The 24300-nt window shown below is 39.7% G+C and overlaps 1 protein-coding gene across 7 annotated transcripts in view; it reads right to left on the bottom strand.

Annotated features, from left to right (window-relative positions):
* The window catches only part of SPECC1L (sperm antigen with calponin homology and coiled-coil domains 1 like), a 147248-nt gene that overhangs the window by 101763 nt on the left and 21185 nt on the right, over positions 1–24300 (bottom strand). For 4 of the 7 annotated variants that reach the window (XR_012125740.1, XM_017663222.3, XM_017663224.3 and 1 more), the window contains one exon: positions 9579–9759. The exons of 1 other annotated variant lie outside the window; for it this stretch is intronic. Coding sequence is in view for 4 of the 6 variants with exons in the window: in XM_017663222.3 (XP_017518711.1) it covers positions 9579–9725 (147 nt within the window). In the remaining 2 variants the exon portion in view is untranslated. Of the gene's footprint in view, positions 1–6651; positions 6772–7403; positions 7558–9578; positions 9760–24300 lie in introns of those variants that run through there. 2 more of the 7 variants (XM_073223331.1, XM_073223329.1) reach the window with 2 other exon arrangements.

Below are 24300 nucleotides of genomic sequence, written 5' to 3'. Positions count from 1 at the left end.
GATAATTTATTTATCTACTAATTTCAGCCAAAATTAAAAGCTGATTTTTGTAAGGCCTGTAATATATAAATTAAAAACTACAGATTTTATGGTTAGAGTGAGGGTTCACCAGCTTAAATGATCATACTATTTAAGAAAGACCATTTGTAAAATTTATTTATATTTTATAAAGATGACTGACAAAATATGAACTTTTTTAAAAGAAAACAAGCACTCTGGATAATTAGATTGGGTATAAAATTGTTACTTAGGAAAAATGGTGAAGGAATCTGTTTCTGCTTCTAGAAATAATAGAGAACACAGAGTAAAGATCTGTAAGAGGGAAGGAGGGATAGAAGATGGGAGAGAAGGAAGAGATAGAGTTTTTAATGAAAGAACCAAAAAGTTCTGTCCCATTAAGGTGAAGACACAATGAGCTGATTTATATAGTTTTCTATCTGGAGCCATGCCCACCCTTCGATAATCATAGTGAATTCATTTCTACAAATTAAACTAGTTCATAAATAACTAATCTCTAAAGTCTCTTCCAGTTCTAAACATCAGTGACTCCATATGGAGTAGATTCTGTCCTCACCATTCAATTATGAAGGTTATAATATAATACCATTAGGAAGCTCAACCTATTTTACAAAAAAAGAGGCAGAAAAGAATTAATGTTTTAATGATCTAAACAGAATTAAGTTTTGGTAATTTAGGATTATCACACTATCAAAAATCTAGATTATATAACAAGTCAAGGGGGTTATTGCATTAATAATTATGGACTGTTAAGGACTAGTTTGTTACTGAAACTGGTCATGAACTATGATGCAAAAAAATAATAAATCAAGTTATACGTCCTTCCTGTCAATTTGTCCCTCATCTATATATCAGCAAATAAGCTGAACATACTGTTACATTTTCAAATATTTTATAGTGTCAATAAAAGTTAAAATTATCTTTGAAGTAATTTTTCTTCCTCAGTAAGTTAAAACACTCCTTCTTTCATAATTACATCTGAAAACCACCCGTCATAGTCATATGAAAAGTGGCTTAATCATCGCACTTCTCTGTTTATAATTTGTCTTTGAATAATGGAAAAGTTAAACATGTATCAGAGCACCAAATCAAAAGCTCTACAATTATCCTAATAACCACAACAGTAGTGTTGGCACATGAATAAAACAGTGGAACAGAACAGAATCTAGAAAGAAACTGCATATATATACACTTGATTTACGACCAAAGAAGCAGCACAGAAAAAATGGACATTTTTAATAAACAGTGTTAGGTCTGCCCAGTATTCACAAAGGGAGAAAAGAGTGAATGAGCCCTAGCTCACACCATACCAAAAATAAATGCCAAGGCTTTTTAACTATGATTCAAAATTCTGGATGATAAAACAAAGAACTGATAAATTTAACTACATAAAAAATAAAATATTTGAAAGAGTTTTCTGAAGTTTTACATGGCCAAAATAAATAATTTTAAAAAAAAGAAGAAGAACAAGAGACACTGGGAGAGCATATTTGCAATATCTCATGGATAAAAGACTAATATCCCTACTACACAAAGAACTCTTAAAAATCAAGGGGAAAATAGTATGTTTTATGATTTTGTTGAAGAAATGTCCATTCTGTGTTAGGTCATGTTAGTCAATTAGAATAAAGACCTGCATGACTTCCTATTCCAAAAAAAAAATCAAGGGGAAAAGACCAAAAACCACACAGAAAAGTGAGCAAAATGAACATTCACACACAGTCAATTAACACACACATAAAAAGATCAGTCTAACTCACAAGAGGAAAATGCAAGTTAAACACCACTGCGATTACCACTTCTCAGCTAATGACTGGCAAAAATGAAAAAGTATGACACATTCTTTTGGGAAGGATGTGGGGTAACAGGCACTCTGCGAAGTTGCTGGTGAGAATGAAAACTGATAGAGCTTTCTGAAAAAAATCTGACAATATCTAACAAAGCCACATATGCAGTCACCTTTTGCCCAGCAAACAATCCCACTTCTAGGAATTTAACCTAAGGACACACCTCCAACAAAAATACATATGCATGAGATTATTCATTGCAGCATTGCTTTTAATTGCCAAACAGCAGAAAGAACTTAAATGCCTGTACACAGAAAAGTAGCTGAATAAACTACTATAGTTTACAGAACTAGTAAACAGAAATAGTAAACAGAACAAGACTGCTATACAATGGTATGGAGAGATTTCTAGAATCTATTAAGTGAAAAAAGGCAAAGTGCAAAGTATATCTAATTATGTCAACTTCTGTGGAAGAAAGGGGAAATAAAAAAATACACATGCATCTGCTTCCCTAGGCAAAAGACACACAGGAAGGATACACAAAAAACAAATTAGACTGTTTACCTCCAAGGAGTGGGTGGGAACAGAGTTAAGAAGGAATTGGGGAGGGGAGAGTCACATCTGTGAACACACCTGCTCTTCTAGTTCTCATGTGTGGAACCATGGTTGTGTTTCACATGTTCACAGTAAATAAATTAAATAAACAAGGGCTGGGGAAACCCAAAAATGGAATTCAGCAGGAACAAATGCATTGCAAACAAGTAACAAAACTACATGGGGAGGGAAGGGAGGGCAATCCAAGTTATCTTTTGAACACAGTATTTCGGCCATAAATCCTCAAGTTCTTAAGCTAAAAGCAAAAAAGTGGAAGATCTAGCTGGTAGATCTGTTTTCTGCAGTGGCATGGTCAACAATTCTCTATTTTCTGTATATTCTAGGATTCAGAAAATAAGTATATCATAGCTAGTGAAAGCCAAGTTTCTGTCAGAGAAAGTGATTACAATTATGGAAAGTGGCAAGTATAAACCCTGTATGTCAACTGGAATTGGAAATGTAAGTGTGAACTCCAGGTTTTAATATATATGGAGATAAACAGATACAAAAATCGACACAGATTGTATGTATGCAGTGTATTTCCTATCTCTGTTGCCAGAGGGCTTAGAATCAGAAGTACACTCAAAAGCAATGAGTTCCATCCTGCACTAAAAGGAACAAGGCCTCCTTACAGAAAAGGCTGATTCTAGGGCTGGAGCTAGTATAGTAGAAAATTTATGCCAGAAATTAAGGAACTGCTCAAAGAATCAGAACACGTGAAAGAATATGCTTCGGCTTACAGGAGCTCCCACTGGTCAAACTGGGGAAATCTGAGATTCAAAATAAATGATGTTAACAATTAATAGACCACTGAATAAGAAATCCATAATCCACACTTAAGGTAAATACATAAAGAAGTGGGACAAAAGGAAAAACCCTTATAGTAGAATGCCAACTAATTAATGCAGAAGGCAGGGTGGAATCAGAAAATTATCATTTGGCAAAAAACATAGTAATAGTTTATTCTGGAAAGAATTAATCAAAAGTTGGCTAAATCAGAGTGAAAGTTGAGAAAGAGGGAATTTATAAAGTCTCAGAGTATTTTGACAAGATACTTATTAATTACAAAAGGAAACATAGTAACCTCAGTGGAAAACCTAGTAAACGCCAAATTAACATCACCAGGAAGGGAACAGACTGACACACCATGCCTCCAGAAATGCATGGTTTCTATGGGACTCCTGTCAAAAATGCATAATCCCAACGTAATAACAAGGAAACACTGACAACCCCAAATTTGGAGGACAGTCTACCAAATAAACTAGCCTATACTCTTTGGTAATGTCAAAGTCATAAAAGACAAAGACTGAGGAATTATTCCAAATTTAAGGATGATAATGAGCGTAACAACCAAATGCAATTCATGATCCTGGATTGAATCCTGAACCAGAAAAAAATTATCTTTTTTGCTGAATAGACATTAGCACAATTGGCAAAATTTAAAGTCTACAGATTAGATATTAGCATTTTATTAGTGTTCATTTCTAGATTTTATGATTGTACTATGGTTATAAAAGAGAATGTCCTTGTTTTTTTGGAAATGCATATTGAAATATTAAGAGTAAAGAAGCATTACCTGTACAATTTATACTTAAAACAGTTAAAGAAAAAAATTATGTATGTATGTTTACATGTATGTATGAAGGAAAATGACTAACCATGAAGAAAAGTTGACATATAAGGAATCTTAGTAAAGATATACTGGAATTCTTTGTATACATCTTTTAAAACTTTTAAGTTCAAAAGCATTTCAAAATAAAAGGCTTTTAAAAAATTAATTCCAGATATATTGAGGATCTAAATATAAAATGTAAAATAACAACACTCCTAGAAAAAAGTATAAGACACTATCTTCTACCTTGGGATGGGAAAAGATTTCATAAACAAAACATATACACAAAAACTAGCCACACAGAAATGACTGACAAACTGGACTATATTAAAATCAAGAACTTCCATTCATCAAAAGATACCACTAAAGAAGGAAAAAGAGAAGGCAAAGAGTGGGAGAATATATGTGCAACACGTATAAATGACAAAGGGCTCACATGTAGAATAGGGAAAGAACTATAAATCAGTACAAAAAAAGACACTGCACAACCTCATACCCGTTACTACAGGAGTTTTAGCATTAAAAAACAAAAAACAAGTGCTTGTGAGGACATGGAAAAATTGAAACCCCTATGCACTGCCAGCAGGAATGTAAAATGGTGCACCTGCTGTAGGTAACATTATGGAGGGTCCTAAAAAAAATTAAAAATAGAACTACCACATGATCCAGCAATTCCACTTCTGGGTATATACCCAGAAGAACTGAAAGCAAGGTGTCTAGGAGATAAATTCATTCACAGCTATTACTTAAAATAGCCAAAAGATGGAAGCAACCCAAGTGTCCACTGATGCAAGAACGAATAAGCAAAATACAGTATATACATACAATGGAATTTATTCAGTCTTAAAAAGGAAAGACATTCTGACACATGCTACAATATGGATGAACTCTGAGTGAAATATGCTACTCACAAAAAGTCAAAAAACTGTATGATTCTATTCATATGAAGTACTTTAGATTCAGAGAGACAAAAAACAGAATGGTGGTTGCCAGGGATGGGGTGGGTTGTTGCTTAATGGGTACAGAATTTCAATTTCACAAGATGAAAAAGTTCTGGAGATGGACGGTGGTGATGGCTGCCCAGTAATATATGAATATACTTAATGCTACTGAACTGTATACTTAAAAATGGTTAAGATGGTTAAATGTTATGTGTATTTTACTGCACACACACACAAAAAAAAGTTAAAGAAAAATAACCACAATAGAAAAATGGGCAAGTGATTTGGACAGGAACCTCACAAAAGATGATATCTGGAATACCCACTAAACACATAAAAATAAGATACGAAAAAGTGTTTAATCTCATCGACAATAATGCAAATGCAAATTAATGCCACTTCAGAATCCCTTTACACACACCTGAATGGCTAAAATGAAAGACAAACTTAAGTGCAGATGACAATGCAGAGCGACCAAGAGTGTAAACTTTGAAACCACTTTGAAAAATGATTTGGCCCCGTATCCATTAAAGCTGAACCATTGCACCCTGTGACCCAGTAACTTCACTCCCAGTTACAGGGCCAAAAGAAGTGGGTGCACATGTGTACTAAAAGATACGTGTAAGAAGGTTCATATCAACATTATTCTAATAGCCACAAAACGGAAACTGCAGATGTCCATGGATTTGGGATCAACAATGAAGAAGGAGCTGCTGAGATAGACAGTATGGATGAGCATCATGGGCTGTAACACCGAGTTAAGGAAATCAGGAACACATGAAAAGAACAGTGTATGGTTACATTCACATGAAAATCCGCAACTGGCTGAGGTGCAGATGTACTCTGCTTCTTGACCTGGCTGTACTGTATGTTCACACTTTGTGGTAATTCACTAAGATGAACACAGATACTGTTTTTGAACTTCTCTTGATGCATGTCATACTTTATCAAAAAAGTGAAAACAAAACAAAACACAACTCTGTACTTTCCAACCTGCCTTTCACATGAACCTAACTGTGCAGGCTTTTTTCCTATTTCTTTTAATTTTTGTTATACAGGTCTGTAAATACATGTGCATTCATACACATAAACACCCCAACAACAATCCAAATAAATGAAACTGATGAAGGAATAGATTTTTAGTCTACTTTTTAACAAGTGCAAAACATAAATCATCTGGTAAGAACATTCCTTCCAGATCAAATAATGAAATACAACAACCAAAGTATTGATGTTTCTCAAGATAAAGTCCAAGTTTCAGTTTGCACCTTTGTCTCAAAATTTAAGATTAAATTTTACCTTTCAAGTTTCAGAGATGGACTGCTCAATCATATTGTTAATTAACTTTTGCAACGAAAAGGTATGACCACAAATAATCAGTGAAGAGTCATCAATTATTTAGATTGATTCTAACTGAAGTAACCACAGCTTATTAATTCTCACCTATCAAGTTTTAGAAAAAAGTATTCCTGGGACAATGAAAACAAATACTACTTCTACAAGGATAAACCATGAACACCTGAGCAGTGTGTGAAACCTGGAAAAGTTAGGCATGTAGGAAAATGATCCCTCCAGCTGGCTGTAACAAAGAATTATCCATACAAATGCTCCAAGACAGAGGGCACAGCTATTCATAAGAACAGGAACAATTTCCTTAAAACTCACTATAAACATCAGTAGAGCTTCATTCTATACTTACAAAAGCTCCCATCAGCAGTGAGCTGCTCTGGATCAGAAGGGTCCTTTCCCCTGTATCTCAACTAGATTTAGCCTCAAACAATACTTGAAATTAAGAAGTGCACGTCCCCATACCCTGCCACTGCAAAAGTGTCATGCAAATACTGCCCAGTGACAGATACTCACGTGCGGGAGCCCTTATGACAGGATGAGTACGTGCACATGGTATCTACATGATTAAAAGGCAAATGCTTCTTTCATGTGACTAAGCATCAGGACTCCATCACAGCTACAGGAATTCAGACTGTGGGAGGTGTCTATATGCTAGAGAAGCATGGTGAAATACGAAAACTTTGAAAAATAATGCAAGTTTGTGGGGTCTCCAAATGCTTCTGATATTTTCGATTCTTCTGCTCATTTTCACTCTTTTTTTCTTTCTTTCTGTGCCTTCTTACTTCACTGAGTGACTTTTTTCTTCTCCTTTCTTAAGTAAAAGCAATTGCTCCAGTCTAGGTAGTGTTCCCAAATAGTTTCACCCCTTCTATGACCCTTACTCCACTATACACACACACACACACACACACACACACACACACACACACACACACACACCCCAAATACACACACACCCCAAATACACACACACACACACACACACACGCACAGAACTATTAAAACAATCAGCCAACATAGCAGAGCCAAAGCTGTGAGCAGCCAGCATGTGCTGGCACCCAGCAGACACACTGTTCTACCTCACCATGAAAAAGTACTCACAGTTCAAAACCAAACTACCATCACCTCCAGATTCAAGCCTCAGAGGAGCTGACATGCCGGCTCCGTGCACACTCCGTAGCAAACCCTCAAAGACATTGCCTGCCGCTGATAAGGAGTCGACAGGTGGAAGGCAGCACTGTACATCCAGTGCCAATGTTTCAACCTGTTCTTCCAGTCACGTAACAGGTCACTAGTCACACAGGCGCTCCACTCTGAAGACAGCCCCAGCAACTGAGTAACCAGTTAGGTCAGGAAATGCCAGCTATCTTACACAAAAGAGTGGCAGCACTGCCACCAAGGAAATAGTTTAGAGTGTTGATTCAGACTAACGGAAGCAGGGCAAAGGTCTACTCCTGGTACCATCCTCCAGGCCACAGGAGGACATCCAACAGCTCATCAGGGATGTAGGAGCAAGGAGAAAACCTGGGGACATCTCCAAGCCTGTGGAATAAGCCTGGGTTCAGTTTCAACAACCCTGGAAGAGACAAACCAGCATTTCCTGCTAGATCTTTCAACACATATAATGAAGTCCCTCATCAGCTATTCTTGTGAGGTGTTTCTAAAATAATTAAACCACGATCTATCAAAGTCCTGCCTGGACAAAAGGCTTTTAAACAGATCATGTTTCAGGCAGTGCTTGGTTTCTCCCTATCAGACTAGTAGCAACCCTTTCCAGGTTTTCTCCATAGAGTCAAAAGTTTCCACTCAAACACCAACTCCCTAAAACAAGCAAGCAAAGAATAAAAGAACTGTGGACTGAGAAAGACTAGAAGATAACCATGTAGATCTCTGGCCAATGAATCTATGACGTGACCAGCTGAAAAAGGGCCTGGAGTCATCCTGTCCCTTGAATGGTCCAAACCAACACGGACACAGAACACCCATGGGAAGACAGTTGTTTTGAGCAATCAGTCTTGAGTTGAAATAAGTTTCTAGAGCTAACCAATAAAAATCTACTGCCTGTCACTCACTAAGCACCTGCTGTGCACGGCACCCCTTTCACATACCCCTCACTTCACCCCGACCAAGGCCCTATGAAGGCCATACTGAGCCTGGGTCTGTTGCTCCTAAAGTCCATGGTCACTATCCTACACTAGTAAGAACTAAACCAACCTCTTAAGGAGTGTAACAAAAACTAGTTATGTTAGTTTCCTAATTAAATTATTATCACCCAATTTTACTGGGATTCATACTGAATCAGCTGTCAGGAAGAAAATAGCAGTTCATGGTGTGTAAGGGGCTGGGGAGGGAACAGAAACCCCCATCTAGGGGTTTCAGGAATGTTACTGCTGGTCCTTTAAAGCTGAGCATACATGCTCTTTTCATAAAACCTTCCTGGGCTAGAAACAGGATTTCCCTACTTGAAAGTGCTTGTACTGCTTTCCTGCTCTCCCAGAGCATCTGCCTTTTTTGCGTGTATTTGAGTTATTCACGTATGTGACTACTCCATTCATTACGCCGCAAGCCTCACAGAGCCAACTCTATCTCCAGCTCAAACCAACACAGAGCCTTGCATGAGGCAGGTGCTCAGTGGTGTCCCACACACAAGCCTTGCGGCTGAAGTGAGGGTTCCTATGGACAGGACTCTCACCTGGCCTTGGTCAGCGAGCTCACTATACACGTGTAGGCAATTCACTGCTACTGACTCTATATAATAAAGAGCTCCGCCAGTGCTCTGTGCGACACAGGGCACAGCTGCAGGGCAGCTGCACGGCTAAAGGACAGCAGAGACTGGAGTGGTGGCAGCGCCAAGGACGGAGACTGAGACGGCTGTGCAGGCAGAGAGGCTCAGAGGCAGAGACTGGCTTGCTGCACGCAGACTTACTCTGAGTGGACGGGATTCTAGTGACTGACCTGCCACTGTGAGAATAAAGCTGGGTATAAACCCTTTCACCCCAGAACATTCCACTGTCATTTTTCGGTCTCACTGAATCCATAGTGAACTTGTCTGGGGCTGAAAGACATTGGCAAGACAAGCTTACTATCTGGTTTTGTTCAGAAAGACAGACTAACCAGAGCAAGTAAGTTCATCACCCTGTGAACTCTCTTCAAAGGCTATGTGTTCCCAGCGCCAGCAGAACCCAACCCCTAAACAATGTCCGTTTAATAAATCAAACATTATAGTAAGATTCGCTCCTAAATCCATCACAAATTCAAACATCACCACATTAATACCTTGGACAATGACGCTGTAGCTCCAGGTCTTACAAGTTTGCCTCCTGTAGATGCTGAAGGGTTATTTTCAGGTTTAGGCTTCTCTACTGTTTTGCTTATCCCAGACACTTTAGGCACTGAGCCGACACTCCTGCTTGCTTTCTTCATTCTGGGTTGCCTCGTGATGCATTTACAAGCAAATCTGTAGAAAGAAATGGCATGATATGAGAACAAAACTGGAAGAACATTCTTTAGAAATTCTAAATTTAGAAATTCTTTAGAAATTCTGAAGAGTTTTACCATGTGATAAATAAAAAGGTTTGAAAGCTACATGTTGACACAAAATAAAATCTGAAAAGTTCTTAGGCTTATTCATCAGAACGCACCCTATTTTCAAGACCTCCTTCTTGAATATCGTTAATTCGAAATTATTTTGTGCTCTAGTTCAGTCAGGAAAAAGAATATGCTAGATATTCTAATGGAATTGGCTAGACATAATGTGCATTATCTTTGGCATTTAATAAAGCATTAATCGTCCTGGTACTTGAGAATTGACCATTTTGCAGGTATTTAAAGTTGATCATACATTTCACATTATCTAACAGTCTTAATTTCAAATATAGATTGTGATATCCACACATAAGCAGAATATACCAGCAACCCAACACATTCAGGACCTAAATATATTCACCAGCCTATCTCTTTTATCAAGATGCAGCATCAAAATTCTTTGTCAGAACATAAGCCTCAATTTTAGGTTCAGAAAATAAGGGCATTCTATATACTTACAAGGAATATGGCAAGTTTTCCACCTAAATGGTTTCTATGTGATTTCACAGCTTAGAGGACTGGGAATAACAGTGGCAGCACACACAGCTAGTCAGATACATCTTTATTAACTGAGCTGGAAAAGCAGTTCCCACAGTAATATCATGTCTGGAAAGAACTGGCTTGGGTAGAGTAATACAACTAACAAAAACGAAGCCCGGTTTTTAATGTAAAGATTATGTATGATGACTCTCAGAACCATATTGAGCACAAAAAGAGGTTAGAAATCTAATTTAAGATTTCTACACACGAATAAAGAGAAACTTACAGAATAACCCTTTGGGAAAGAAAAGGCTCATTCCAATATCCTTAATGAATATTTTACCTAGACTGGGCTCAAACACTCCAGATTTATCTTGCCTTGACATAATATAAACTGTACCAACTGGTTTGGTGGCAGGAAAAGTGAGACAGGGTGAAGGGGGCTCTACTCCACCTTCAACATGATAAGGCCTTTGGGCAAAAACAATGCTCTTATTATCAACTGAAACCCAGTGGGACTTCAGAGACTCTGCTCCAGCTTCCTGGTCATTCCTTATAGAAAATGTTATATATACTAATGATCAAATTACCTACTCCCTCTTAAGCCTTTAGCTTTCTGTTTTCCAATTCCATTTGAGTGATCTGCCCACTGTGAGTGCTCCCTCTGGTTCAGTTCTACCATCTATTTCTTACACTTTCCCAGAGGATACTGCAACATACATACATACATACATACATACATACATACATACATAAATAAATAAAGAGTGTGTGTGTGTGTGTATCTCAAGTCGCTTCCCACAACAGGTACAATATACAGTTGACCCTTGCCAGCCAATGATCCTATGCTTTTCTCACCTGTAAAATGAAGGAATTAGATTGGGCCCATCACAAACTCAAGGTACCTGTAGAAAAACCGAGTTCCTAATTAGGTTCCAAAATCCAGAACCTTTTGTACAACTTTTCACTTTTCCTTTTTATTTACCTTCTCTTTTCTAAACCTCACATTTTGCAAATGGCTCCCTAAAGTTTCTTTCTTCTCTCCTCCAAATTCCATGCCTGCGCTCCTTTCTACAACAACACTCAGACCCTCTAGGAGTCCGCCTACTCCTCCAGCCTCTGTCAAATTAATTCTTCCTAGACTAGCACTATCCCACAGAAGTGAACTGCAGTGGCAAATACATTCTATATTCATATACCTGTGCTGCCCAATACAGCACCATTTGCGGTTACTAAGCACATGACATGTGGCCAGTGTGACTGAGGAACTGAATTTTAAATTTTATTTCATTTTAATCTACTAAAGTTACACACTGGCTACCATACTGGACAAAGTAACAGACTCTCTCTTTCTTGTTCCTGTCTCTGTCCCACAATTACAACTATTCCCACCCCTATGACGGCTATAATCAAGAAGATAGTACCAAGTGTTGAAGAGGACATGCAATAACTAGAACTCCTACATGCTGCTGGCAGGAATGCAAAATGTGCAGCCGCTTTGGAAAACAGTCTGGCAGGTTCCTCAAGTGTTTAAACAGACTTACCACATGACCTAGCAATTCCACTCCTGGATATATACCCAAGAGAAAAGAAAACATTTGTCCACATGAAAACTTATGGACAACTGCCTATAGAAGCATTATTCATAAAAGCCCCCAAATGGAAACAACCCAAACAACCTCAAAAATATCTCCCAATTAAACTATGACAAAATTCTTTGTTAGCATCTAAATTACATTTTAAGTATTAGTATGTATTTGTTACTTATTGGTTACATATTACTGTCACATAGTTCTCTGTTTACATGCCTTCTGCACACAAAATAACTGTTTCAATTCCAAATGTCCATCAAAATATCCACTGATGAATGGATAAACAAAATATGGTAAGTCACCCAACGGAATATTACTTAGGCACAAAGAAGAAATGGAGTAGCACTACGTGGTACAGCATGGACGAACCTTGAAAACATACCAGATGAAAGAAGCCAGACAGGAAGAATCGGTATCATATGACTCCATTTACACAAACTGCCCAGAGGAGGCAAATCTACAGAGGCAGAAAGTAGATTAGAGGTTGACAGGAGCTGGGGGTAAGGGACATGGATGCTGGCTGCCGATGAACATAAGGGCCTCATTTTGGGATGAAATATTCTGAAACCACACTGTGATGCTGGTTGTACAACCCTGTAAATATACTAAAAAACACTGAATTTTACACTTTTTTTTTTTGAGAGGGCATCTCTCATATTTATTGATCAAATGGTTGTTAACAACAATAAAATTCTGTATAGGGGGGTCAATGCTCAATGCACAGTCATTAATCCATCTCAAGCCTAGTTCTCTTCAGTCTCCAATCTTCTGAAGCATAACGAACAAGTTCTTACATGGTGAACTAATTCTTACATAGTGAATAAGTTCTTACATGGTGAACAGTACAAGGGCATTCATCACAGAAACTTTCGGTTTTGATCACGCATTATGACCTATAAACAATCAGGTTAAATATGAATATTCGTTTGATTTTTATACTTGATTTATATTTGGATCCCACATTTCTCCCTTTATTATTATTTTTATTTTTAATAAACTGCTGAAGTGGTAGGTAGATGCAAGATAAAGGTAGAAAACATACTTTAGTGTTGTAAGAGAGCAATTGTAGATGATCAGGTGTGTGCCTGCAGACTATGTGCTAATCCGAGCTAGACAAGGGCAATAAAACCTCCACGGATGCAGAAGCTTTCTCTCAACACAGGGCGGGATGAGGTTCTAAGCTTCACCACTGATGATTCCCAATTTCTCACCTGATGGCCCCCCTGCGACTGTGCCTGTCTTAGGTTGTTCCTCCCTTGAGGAATCTTACCCGTCTCTGGCTAACCAGTCATCTTCCGGGGCCATACAGGGAAATGTAAAGTTGGTAAGTGAGAGAGAAGCCATATTGTTTGAAAAGGTTAGCTTTTTACTTCTTTGCAGATTTATGCCCTGTGGCTTCTATGCCCAGCACTTGTCTCGAGGCATCTTTACCACCTGGAGGAATTATGATACTCGGTAAATTCGATATGAGGCACGAATTCTATTTAAGGGTTGTAATTAGGAAGGAAGAAGAAAAGCTATAGAGGTAGCATATGGAAGAAAACATGGGAGGATTGATTATTTCTTTGACATATCTTCTTGTAGAGTACCTTAAGTATGTATAGGTTTTAAACTACTAACTTGCGCACATATATTAACGTAATAGGAATACGGTGACATAAACAAAGCAAATCTATAATTACCAGCCATCTCCAGTGAAGCCAAGAAAACCATTTAGGCACCATAGGCATTTGTGAAAATTAGTCTATGATCTGATGGATATTGTCCAACTGTACTTGAACAGTCTGAGAGAAGTCAGACAAATTAAAGCAACCCATTTCTGGGATCTGTTAACATCCCATATGTTCTTTTAACCGTAGATAGTCTATAGTCGTAAGATTTTGGAGCGCTACAACTTGCACCCCTCCCAACTCCTGATTGAGTTCCAACAGTACAGATCCGGTCAAATTCGTTGTCTCACTGTATGCACATGCCAGCCTAGACATCTCCCTCCTCATTCCCATGGCAAGTCCAGGAGACGGTGGGATGGACGCAGCCACAACCGCAGCATCGCCTGGATCCCTGTGGAGGCTTTTTGATGATCATCCCCCGGCACAAGTCCTCCAGAGAGTGCTGATGCCAGAAGCTCCTCCTCATATCGTATCTTAGTTCATTTTCTGGGTATCCAAGCTAGGCCTTGATCTTCTGCATAGAAACAAACAGACCCTTTGCCCACAATTTGACATGCCCTCTATACCACTGTGCAGAACTCATTGGAGGTCAGCACACAGGAACTGATTTTTTTTTTTAATCTTTAATCTACACTTACATGAAGAATACTATGTTTACTATGCTCTCCCCTATATCAGGTCCCCCCTAAAAACCACATTACGGTCACTGTCCATCAGCTTAGCAAAATGTAGAATCACTACTTGTCCTCTCTGTGTTGTGCAGCCCGCCCTCCCCTTTCTCCCTCCCCCCCATGCATGCTAATCTTAATACCTCCCTTCTCCTTCCCCCCTTATCCCCCCTGCCCACCCATCCTCCCCAGTTCCTTTCCCTTTGGTACCTGTTAGTCCATTTTTGGGTTCTGTAATTCCGCTGCTGTTTTGTTCCTTCAGTTTTTCCTTTGTTCTTATACTCCTCAGATGAGTGAAATCATTTGGTATTTCTCTTTCTCCGCTTGATTATTTGACTGAGCATAATACTCTCCAGCTCCATCCATGTTGCTGCAAATGGTTGGATTTTTCCACTTCTTATGGCTGAGTAGTATTCCATTGTGTATATGTACCACATCTTCTTTATCCATTCATCTACCGATGGACATTTAGGTTGCTTCCAATTCTTGGCTATTGTAAATAGTGCTGCGATAAACATAGGGGTGCATCTGTCTTTCTCAAACTTGATTGCTGCGTTCTTAGGGTAAATTCCTAGGAGTGGAATTCCTGGGTCAAATGGTAGGTCTGTTTTGAGCATTTTGATGAACCTCCATACTGCTTTCCACAATGGTTGAACTAATTTACATTCCCACCAGCAGTGTAGGAGGGTTCCCCTTTCTCCACAGCCTCGCCAACATTTGTTGTTGTTTGTCTTTTGGATGGCAGCTATCCTTACTGGTGTGAGGTAATACCTCATTGTAGTTTTAATTTGCATTTCTCTGATAATTTGCGATGTGGAGCATCTTTTCATGTGTCTGTTGGCCATGTGTATTTCTTTTTTAGAGAATTGTCTGTTCAGTTCCTCTGCCCATTTTTTAATTGGGTTATTTGTTTTTTGTTTGTTGAGGCGTGTGAGCTCTTTATATATTCTGGACGTCAAGCCTTTATCGGATCTGTCATTTTCAAATATATTCTCCCATACTGTAGGGTTCCTTTTTGTTCTATTGATGGTGTCTTTCGCTGTACAGAAGCTTTTCAGCTTAATGTAGTCCCACTTGCTCATTTTTGCTGTTGTTTTCCTTGCCCGGGGAGATATGTTCAAGAAGAGGTCACTCATGATTATGTCTAAGAGGTTTTTGCCTATGTTTTTTTCCAAGAGTTTAATGGTTTCATGACTTACATTCAGGTCTTTGATCCATTTTGAGTTTACCTTTGTATATGGGGTTAGACAAAGGTCCAGTTTCATTCTCCTACATGTAGGTGTCCAGTTTTGCCTGCACCATCTATTGAAGAGACTGTCATTTTGCCATTGTATGTCCATGGCTCCTTTATCAAATATTAATTGACCATATATATTTGGGTTAATTTCTGGAGTCTCTAATCTGTTTCACTGGTCTGTGGCTCTGTTCTTGTGCCAGTACCAAATTGTCTTGATTACTATGGCTTTGTAGTAGAGCTTGAAGTTGGGGAGTGAGATCCCCCCTACTTTATTCTTCTTTCTCAGGATTTCTTTGACTATTCGGGGTCTTTGGTGTTTCCATATGAATTTTTGAATTATTTGTTCCAATTCATTGAAGAATGTTGCTGGTAATTTGATAGGGATTGCATCAAATCTGTATATTGCTTTGGGCAGGATGGCCATTTTGACGATATTAATTCTTCCTAGCCATGAGCAGGGGATGAGTTTCCATTTGTTAGTATCCTCTTTACTTTCTCTTAAGAGTGACTTGTAGTTTTCAGAGTATAATTCTTTCTCTTCTTTAGTTAGGTTTATTCCTAGGTATTTTATTCTTTTTGATGCAATTGTTTTCCTGATTTCTCTTTCTATTGGTTCATTGTTAGTGTATAGGAAAGCTACAGATTTCTGTGTGTTAATTTTGTATCCTGCAACTTTGCTGTATTCCGACATCAGTTCTAGTAGTTTTGGAGTGGAGTCTTTAGGGTTTTTTATGTACAGTATCATATCATCTGCAAATAGTGAGTTTAACTTCTTCTTTACCAATCTGGATTCCTTGTATTTGTTTTGTCTGATTGCCGTGGCTAGGACCTCCAGTACTATGTTAAATAACAGTGAGGAGAGTGGGCATCCCTGTCTGGTTCCCGATCTCAGAGGAAATGCTTTCAGCTTCTCGCTGTTCAGTATAACGCTGGCTGTGGGTTTATCATATATGGCCTTTATTATGTTGAGGTACTTGCCCTCTATTCCCATTTTGCTGAGAGTTTTTATCATGAATGGATGTTGAATTTTGTCAAATGCTTTTTCAGCATCTATGGAGATGATCATGTGGTTTTTGTCTTTCTTTTTGTTGATGTGGTGGATGATGTTGATGGATTTTCGAATGTTGTACCATCCTTGCATCCCTGGGATGAACCCCACTTGGTCATGGTGTATGATCCTTTTGATATACTGTTGAATTCTGTTTGCTAATATTTTATTGAGTATTTTTGCATCTACATTCATCAGGGATATTGGTCTGTAATTTTCTTTTTTGGTGGGGTCTTTGCCTGGTTTTGGTATTAGGGTGATGCTGGCTTCATAGAATGAGTTTGGGAGTATTCCCTCTTCTTCTATTTTTTGGAACACTTTAAGGAGAACGGGTATTATGTCTTCTCTGTGTGTCTGATAAAATTCCGAGGTAAATTCGTCCGGCCCCGGGGTTTTGTTCTTGGGTAGTTTTTTGATTACCGTTTCAATTTCTTTGCTCGTAATTGGTTTGTTTAACTTTTGTGTTTCTTCCTTCGTCAGTCTTGGGAGGTTGTATTTTTCTAGGAAGTTGTCCATTTCTTCTAGGTTTTCCAGCTTGTTGGCATATAGGTTTTCATAGTAGTCTTTAATAATTCTTTGTATTTCCATTCTCATTTCTGATTATGTTGATTTGTGTTGATTCTCTTTTTCTCTTAATAAGTTTGGCTAGAGGCTTATATATTTTGTTTATTTTCTCAAAGAACCAGCTCTTGGTTTTGTTGATTTTTGCTATTGTTTTATTCTTCTCAATTAAGTTTATTTCTTCTCTGATCTTTATTATGTCCCTCCTTCTGCTGACTTTAGGCCTCATTTGTTCTTCTTTTTCCAGTTTCGATAGTTGTGATGTTAGACTATTCATTTGGGATTGTTCTTCCTTCTTCAGGTGTGTCTGGATCGCTATATACTTTCCTCATAAGACTGCTTTTACTGCGTCCCACAGAAGTTGGGGCTTTGTGTTGTTGTTGTCATTTGTTTCTATATATTCCTTGATCCCTATTTTGATTTGTTCATTGATCCATTGATTATTTAGAAGCATGTTGTTAAGCCTCCATGTGTTTGTGAGCCTTTTTGTTTTCTTTGTACAATTTATTTCTAGTTTTATACCTTTGTGATCTGAAAAATTGGTTGGTAGAATTTCAATATTTTGGAATTTACTGAGGCTCTTTTTGTGAGCTAGTATGTGGTCTATTCTGGAGAATGTTCCATGCACACTTGAGAAGAATGTATACCCTGTTTCTTTTGGATGTAGAGTTCTATAGATGTCTGTTAGGTCCATCTGTTCTAGTGTGTTGTTCAGTGCCTGTGTGTCCTTACTTATTTTCTGCCCGGTGGACCTATCCTTTGGGGTGAGTGGTGTGTTGAAGTCTCCTAAGATGAATGCATTGCAGTCTATTTCCCTCTTTAGTTCTGTTAGTATGTGTTTCACAAATGCTAGTGCTCCTGTGTTGGGTGCATATATATTTAGAATGGTTATATCCTCTTGTTGGACTGAGCCCTTTATCATTATGTAGTGTCCTTCTTTATGTCTTTTTACTTTCTTTGTTTTGAAGTCTATTTTGTCTGATATTAGTACTGCAACCCCTGCTTTCTTCTCACTGTTGTTTGCCTGAAATATGTTTTTCCATCCTTTGACTTTTAGTCTGTGCTTGTCTTTGGGTTTAAGGTGAGTTTCTTGTAAGCAGCATATTGATGGGTCTTGCTTTTTTATCCATTCTATTACTCTGTGTCTTTTGATTGGTGCATTAAGTCCATTTACATTTAGGGTGACTATTGAGAGATATATACTTATTGCCATTGCAGGCTTTACATTCGTGGTTACCAAAGGTTCAAGGTTAGCTTCTTTAGTATCTTACTGCCTAACTTAGCTCGCTTATTGAGCTGTTATATACACTGTCTGGAGATTCTTTTCTTCTCTCCCTTCTTATTCCTCCTCCTCCATTCTTCATATGTTGTGTGTTTTGTTCTGTGCTCTTTTTAGGGGTGCTCCCATCTAGAGCAGTCCCTGTAAGATGCCCTGTAGAGGTGGTTTGTGGGAAGCAAATTCCCTCAGCTTTTGCTTGTCTGGGAATTGTTTAATCCCGCCATCATATTTAAATGATAGTCGTGCTGGATACAGTATCCTTGGTTCAAGGCCCTTCTGTTTCATTGCATTAAATATATCATGCCTTTCTCTTCTGGCCTGTAGGGTTTCTGTCGAGAAGTCTGATGTTAGCCTGATGAGTTTTCCTTTATAGGTGACCTTTTTCTCTCTAGCTGCCTTTAAAACTCTTTCCTTGTCCTTGATCCTTGCCATTTTAATTATTATGTGTCTTGGTGTTGTCCTCCTTGGATCCTTTCTGTTGGGGGTTCTGTGTATTTCCGTGGTCTGTTCGATTATTTCCTCCCCCAGTATGGGCAAGTTTTCAGCAATTATTTCTTCAAAGAGACTTTCTATCCCTTTTCCTCTTTCTTCTTCTTCTGGTACCCCTATAATACGAATATTATTCCTGTTGGATTGGTCACATAATTCTCTTAGTGTTGTTTCGTTCCTGGAGATCCTTTTATCTCTCTCTATGTACGCTTCTATACGTTCCTGTTTTCTGGTTTCTAGTCCTTCAATGGCCTCTTGCATCTTATCCATTCTGCTTATAAATCCTTCCAGGGATTGTTTCACTTCTGTGATCTCCTTCCTGACATCTGTGATCTCTCTCCGGACTTCATCCCACTGCTCTTGCATTTTTCTCTGCATCTCATCCCATTGCTCTTGCATTTCTCTCTGCATCTCTGTCAGCATGTTCATGATTTTTATTTTGAATTCTTTTTCAGGAGGACTGGTTAGGTCTGTCTCCTTCTCAGGTGTTGTCTCTGTGATCTTTGTCTGCCTGTAGTTTTGCCTTTTCATGGTGATAGAGATAGTTTGCAGAGCTGGTACGAGTGACAGCTGGGAGAGCTTCCCTTCTTGTTGGTTTGTGGCCTTCCTCACCTGGGAGAATAGCGACCTCTAGTGGCTTGTGCTGGGCAGCTGTGTGCAGACAGGGCTTCTGCTACCTGCCTGGTTGCTATGGGGTTTATCTCCGCTGTTGCTGTGGGCGTGGCCTGGCTGGGGCTGTTCCTCCAAAACGGTGGAGCCCTGTTGGATGGGGAGCGGCCAGGAGGCTATTTATCTCTGTAATGGGCTGCTCCCCGTTGCCCAGGGGGTTAGAGTGCCCAGAGATCCCCAGATTCCCTGCCTCTGGGCTAAGTGTCCTGTCCTGTCCCTTTAAGACTTTCAAAAAGCACTCTCCAAACCAAAACAACAACAGCAACAACAAATGAGGAAAAAAAAAAGGGAAAAAAACGCGCGATTTTCTTTGTCCTCAGGCGCCGGTCTCAGGCACCTGCTCACCGGTCTTGCTGCCTTGTTTCCCTAGTATTGGGGTCCCTGTCCCTTTAAGGCTTCCAAAAAGCACTCGCCAAAAAAGAAAAAAAGGGAGAAACGCGCAATATTCTTTGTCCTCAGGCGCCGGTCACAGGCACCCGCTCACCGGTCTTGCTGCCCTGTTTCCCTAGTATTGGGGTCCCTGTCCCCATAAGGCTTCCAAAAAGCACTCGCCAAAAAAAAAGGGGAAAACGCGTGATATTCTTTGTCCTCAGGCGCCAGTCTCAGGCACCCGCTCACCGGCCTTACTGCCCTGTTTCCCTGGTATTGGGGTCCCTGTCCCTTTAAGGCTTCCAAAAAGCACTCGCCAAAAAAAAAGAAAAAAACCGCTCAGGTTTCTTTCCACCCGCCGGGAGCCGGGCGGGGGGGGGTGGGGAGGCGCTCGGTTCCTGCCGGACCGGGGCTTGTATCTTACCCGCTTCGCGAGGCGCTGGGTTCTCGCAGGTATGGATGTGCTCTGGATGTTGTCCTGTGTCCTCTGGTCTCTATTTTAGGAAGTTGTCTTTGTTATATTTTCCTAATTCTATGTGGTTTGGGGAGGAGAGCTCCTCTGCTCTACTCACGCCACCATCTTGGCTCCGCCCAAAAACTGAATTTTACACTTTAAGTGGGTGAATTGTGTGGCATATGAATTAAAATCTCAATAAAGCTATTATATAAAAAAGCGACCTAATGAGAAGTATCAAACAAGAATTTTTGGGAAGTAGATCCTAACCTGAAAGCTACCTGACAGAGTGGAGCTCAGAAGGAAGATACAGCCAAAAGCTTTCCAGATGCTGAGATGCGGGCTGCTCCAGACGACTGGCAGCCTGGCACTCAAGAGACCTCTTAGACCAGTGGTCCTCATCCACACTGGGCCCAAAACTCCCTTTCTCTAACAAATGTTAATATGCCTTTACTACTGAAATGAAATCCAAAGAAAACCTATTTGTCATATACCTATTTTCTTAAAAAATCTACTTAATGTGCCAACTATATCAAAAATAAAAGTAATTTATAATAAAATAAATATGAATTTCAACATGTAAATGTTCAAGCAAAACTATCTACACGTCTAAGTTGAATCACTGTGACTCTGACAGCTATAGTCTTGACTCGGGCAGCATCTGGTAGTATTGGCAACCCAGACACTGTGCTACCTACCATGCATGCTGTCAACAGTGCAGTTGTCTAAGAGGATGAACCACTCTTGGACTTTTTATGTCTACTGAGCCATGAGATGCCCAGACATTTGGTCAAACATTATTCTGAGTGTGAGGATGATTCTGAATGAGATTAACATTTGAATTCATAGGCTGAGTAAAGCAGATTGCTCTCTCTAATGTGGACGGACCTCATCCAATAATTGAAGACCTGAATAGAACAAAAAGTCTGAGGAAGATGAACTCCTGACTGACTACTTACACTGGGAAAGTAGGTCTTCCCCTGCCTTTAGACTTGAACTGAAACTGGCTCTTCTTGGGTCTCAAGCTTGCCTACTTTCAGACTGGAACTTACATCATCAGCTCTTCCAGTTCCTAGGCCTTCTGAATTAGACTTCATGGCCCCTATCTATTAAATGCCAACAGCATCCAGCAACCATTCAGACAACCAAAAAAGCTTCTATGATTTTCTAAAATGACCTCTATCTAAGGACAAGGATCCTCAAAAACAGACTGTGATCTACCAGTAGATCTTGGTGTGCACCTGGTTAAGAAAAAGGAATCCCTGGTCCAGACGTTGCCTAGAGCTCCCCTAGTTCTACTGGACACGGGGGAAATTAGAGTGGAGGGAGAGGACCAGCACAGTTCACAGCACCTCCAGTACCCGTTAGTAGGGTTAGTTACTACTATCCCTTCCCCAACCCTGCTCAAGGGTGCTGTGTCAGCACCCATCACTACCTCTAGTCCCACAAAGTCAGTCTGGGAGGAGTAGCTCTCCTCACAAAAACTGTATGGATTCTGTCTTTCTACATATGTTAAATTAATCTCAAACTATAATAATCCATGAAGTGGTCACAAGTACTTCTCAAGCAGTACTTCCCAAAAATATCAAAATAAAAATACTGCTCCCAAAATAGGGGAAGGCACTGAAAGCCTTGAGCTCCTCCGACAGGGCAGGCACTGTGTCCCTGGTGTGCCATACCTAACACAGCTTACTAAATACTCACCAGGGCCTACATGGGCACTGATAGAGGAAGGGTCTCAGTCTCAAAGGTTGTAACTCTACCTGGGTCAACCATTCTTAAGTAACAAGAGTTTGAATCCAAACCCCACACCTTACCCGCAGCTCCACATGGCCTCCAACACAACCATACACAAGCGTTTCCTCAGGAATGTGCAATTCTTTATCTCGATGAATACTGTACAAGATATGAACAAAATGTAGTAACACTAAAACCATACTGCTCAATCAGCCCCTTCTAGATTTACCTATTTATTCTATGGGTCAGTGCTGGTATTCTTAAGTAAATTTTTTTCATTTTGAAGGTACTAATTACCATGTTACTTAATATAAAATCTATCTTTTTTAGAGCAGAAAATTTATTACCAGGTCTAGCTATGTATTAAGTTATAGCTATGAAACTAGAATTCTTAGCTATGATCATATTAACTTATCTATACATGCTACATTTTTATTTAAAATAATTATTTGGTAGGCATAGAAAGAGACACAACTGTCCTCATTTATAGAAATAACCCTGCACTTAGAAGGCTGCTATCTTGGTGGCCAGAACTCTCACCCGGGCGTCCCGGTACTCACAGCTCCTCAGGACAGGACTTGCAGCTCCAGGAGTCCTGCCTGCAGCTAATTACACATCCGCAGCCACACAGAAAGCCTGAGTTTCCTTTACATCTATATAGAGATCCTATCATTAAAACCTGCTGAGGAAAACAAAGGGCCATCTCTTACCTTCCATATATAGTACATGAAATACTATTTAAAAATTAAACCACAGACACACTCAAACTAAAATTTAAAAAATCAAATGTTTTTTTTTAAAATAAAAAGTACCTTGGAGGCCATTTATAGGAAATACCACATGCAACACGACTGACAAAAATCTTCAGCTACAAGCATCTACTGTTGGAAGGTACTTAAAAAGTCATGAAGAAAGTCATTGTTTACTCAACAGTCACTGAATATTTATTTTGTGCCATGACAAGCCAAATACCAATTCTCTGGGAAGCTAGTGAGACAAGGCCTAAATAAACACAGGGACATGTAATGATGATTAACTCAAAAGATCCCTACTTTCAAGCAGTTCACAGTCTAGTGAAGAAACAGGAAGAAACAAGGTACATAAATGGTGAACAGGTCTTCATCCTTTATAAAGTCTACTGAGAAAACAAGGTAAGTATATGTACACAAAGCACAATAGGTATAGAAAAAAATCTAGTTCCTGCAAAAATTCTGTCTTTGGGGAAGGGGGTGGGAGGCAAACCTGAGAGGTGTGGGAGAGCATGGCCTCACCTGAAGAACTCTAAGGACGTGGGTCAGCTAGAATACAGAAACATCAAAAGGAGGACTGCTGGGGAAGGGCCTCGGCAGGCCGTCCAGCCCTAGCCTTCACCTGGCACAGGACAGCAAACCACAGACAACTAAGTGCGGTACAGCCCTACATCAGGTTTGCAGTTCCCGAACAAATGGTGCTGCCGCCAAGGACGGACGAAGTGCCACAGGCACGAGGAAACGGCAAGGGCATCTCCTTCCCTTTCTTTCCCTCTGACCTGACTCAGCTCACTCCAAACAGAAGTGCCACCATCACCCCCACAGCTCTCCCAGGACCTGCGCCCATGGCGCCATGCCTGTCCTTGCCCCATCTCAGTCTCCCGAATCTCCAGCCACTCTTCCAGCTCCCACACTGCCTGTGTCCCTCCGTGTTGTGGAGCACAGGACCCTCAGAACTGGGTGCTGATACTAGACAAACCTGGTCTGGCAAGCAGAGTTCACAGTGACTGTTCTCTTGACCCAGACAATGAGATTCCCTTGACTTCATCTAAAGAAAGACCTGCTTCTCTAGGAGCTACCAGGGAGGCTCACACTGAGTCCAGAACTACCTAACGGGGCCAAATCTCTCCCACAAACTGCTGCAGAGCCACTTTTCTTTTTCCCCTAGCATTTTATTATGAAAATTTTCAAACACACAAAAATGTTGAAGAAATTGTACAGTAAACACCCCACTTTTCTCCTTTTCATACCTTTGCAATTTACATTCTGAAAAAATTTACACTTGTACCCATTAAAATTTTCATTTGGTCACATTCAGCTCAAGATTCCAGCCTTTGGGATATTTTTAAATTCTGACTTAAAACTCTTCAGTTCTCCCTCTAACAAGCACTGTCCTCAATCTAAATCACAG

This window comes from Manis javanica, chromosome 15 (genome assembly GCF_040802235.1).
Source record: "Manis javanica isolate MJ-LG chromosome 15, MJ_LKY, whole genome shotgun sequence".
NCBI classification, from domain to species: Eukaryota; Metazoa; Chordata; class Mammalia; order Pholidota; family Manidae; genus Manis; species Manis javanica.
Note: the sequence above shows the minus strand (reverse complement) of the source record. Positions and strands in the feature narration are given on the sequence as shown.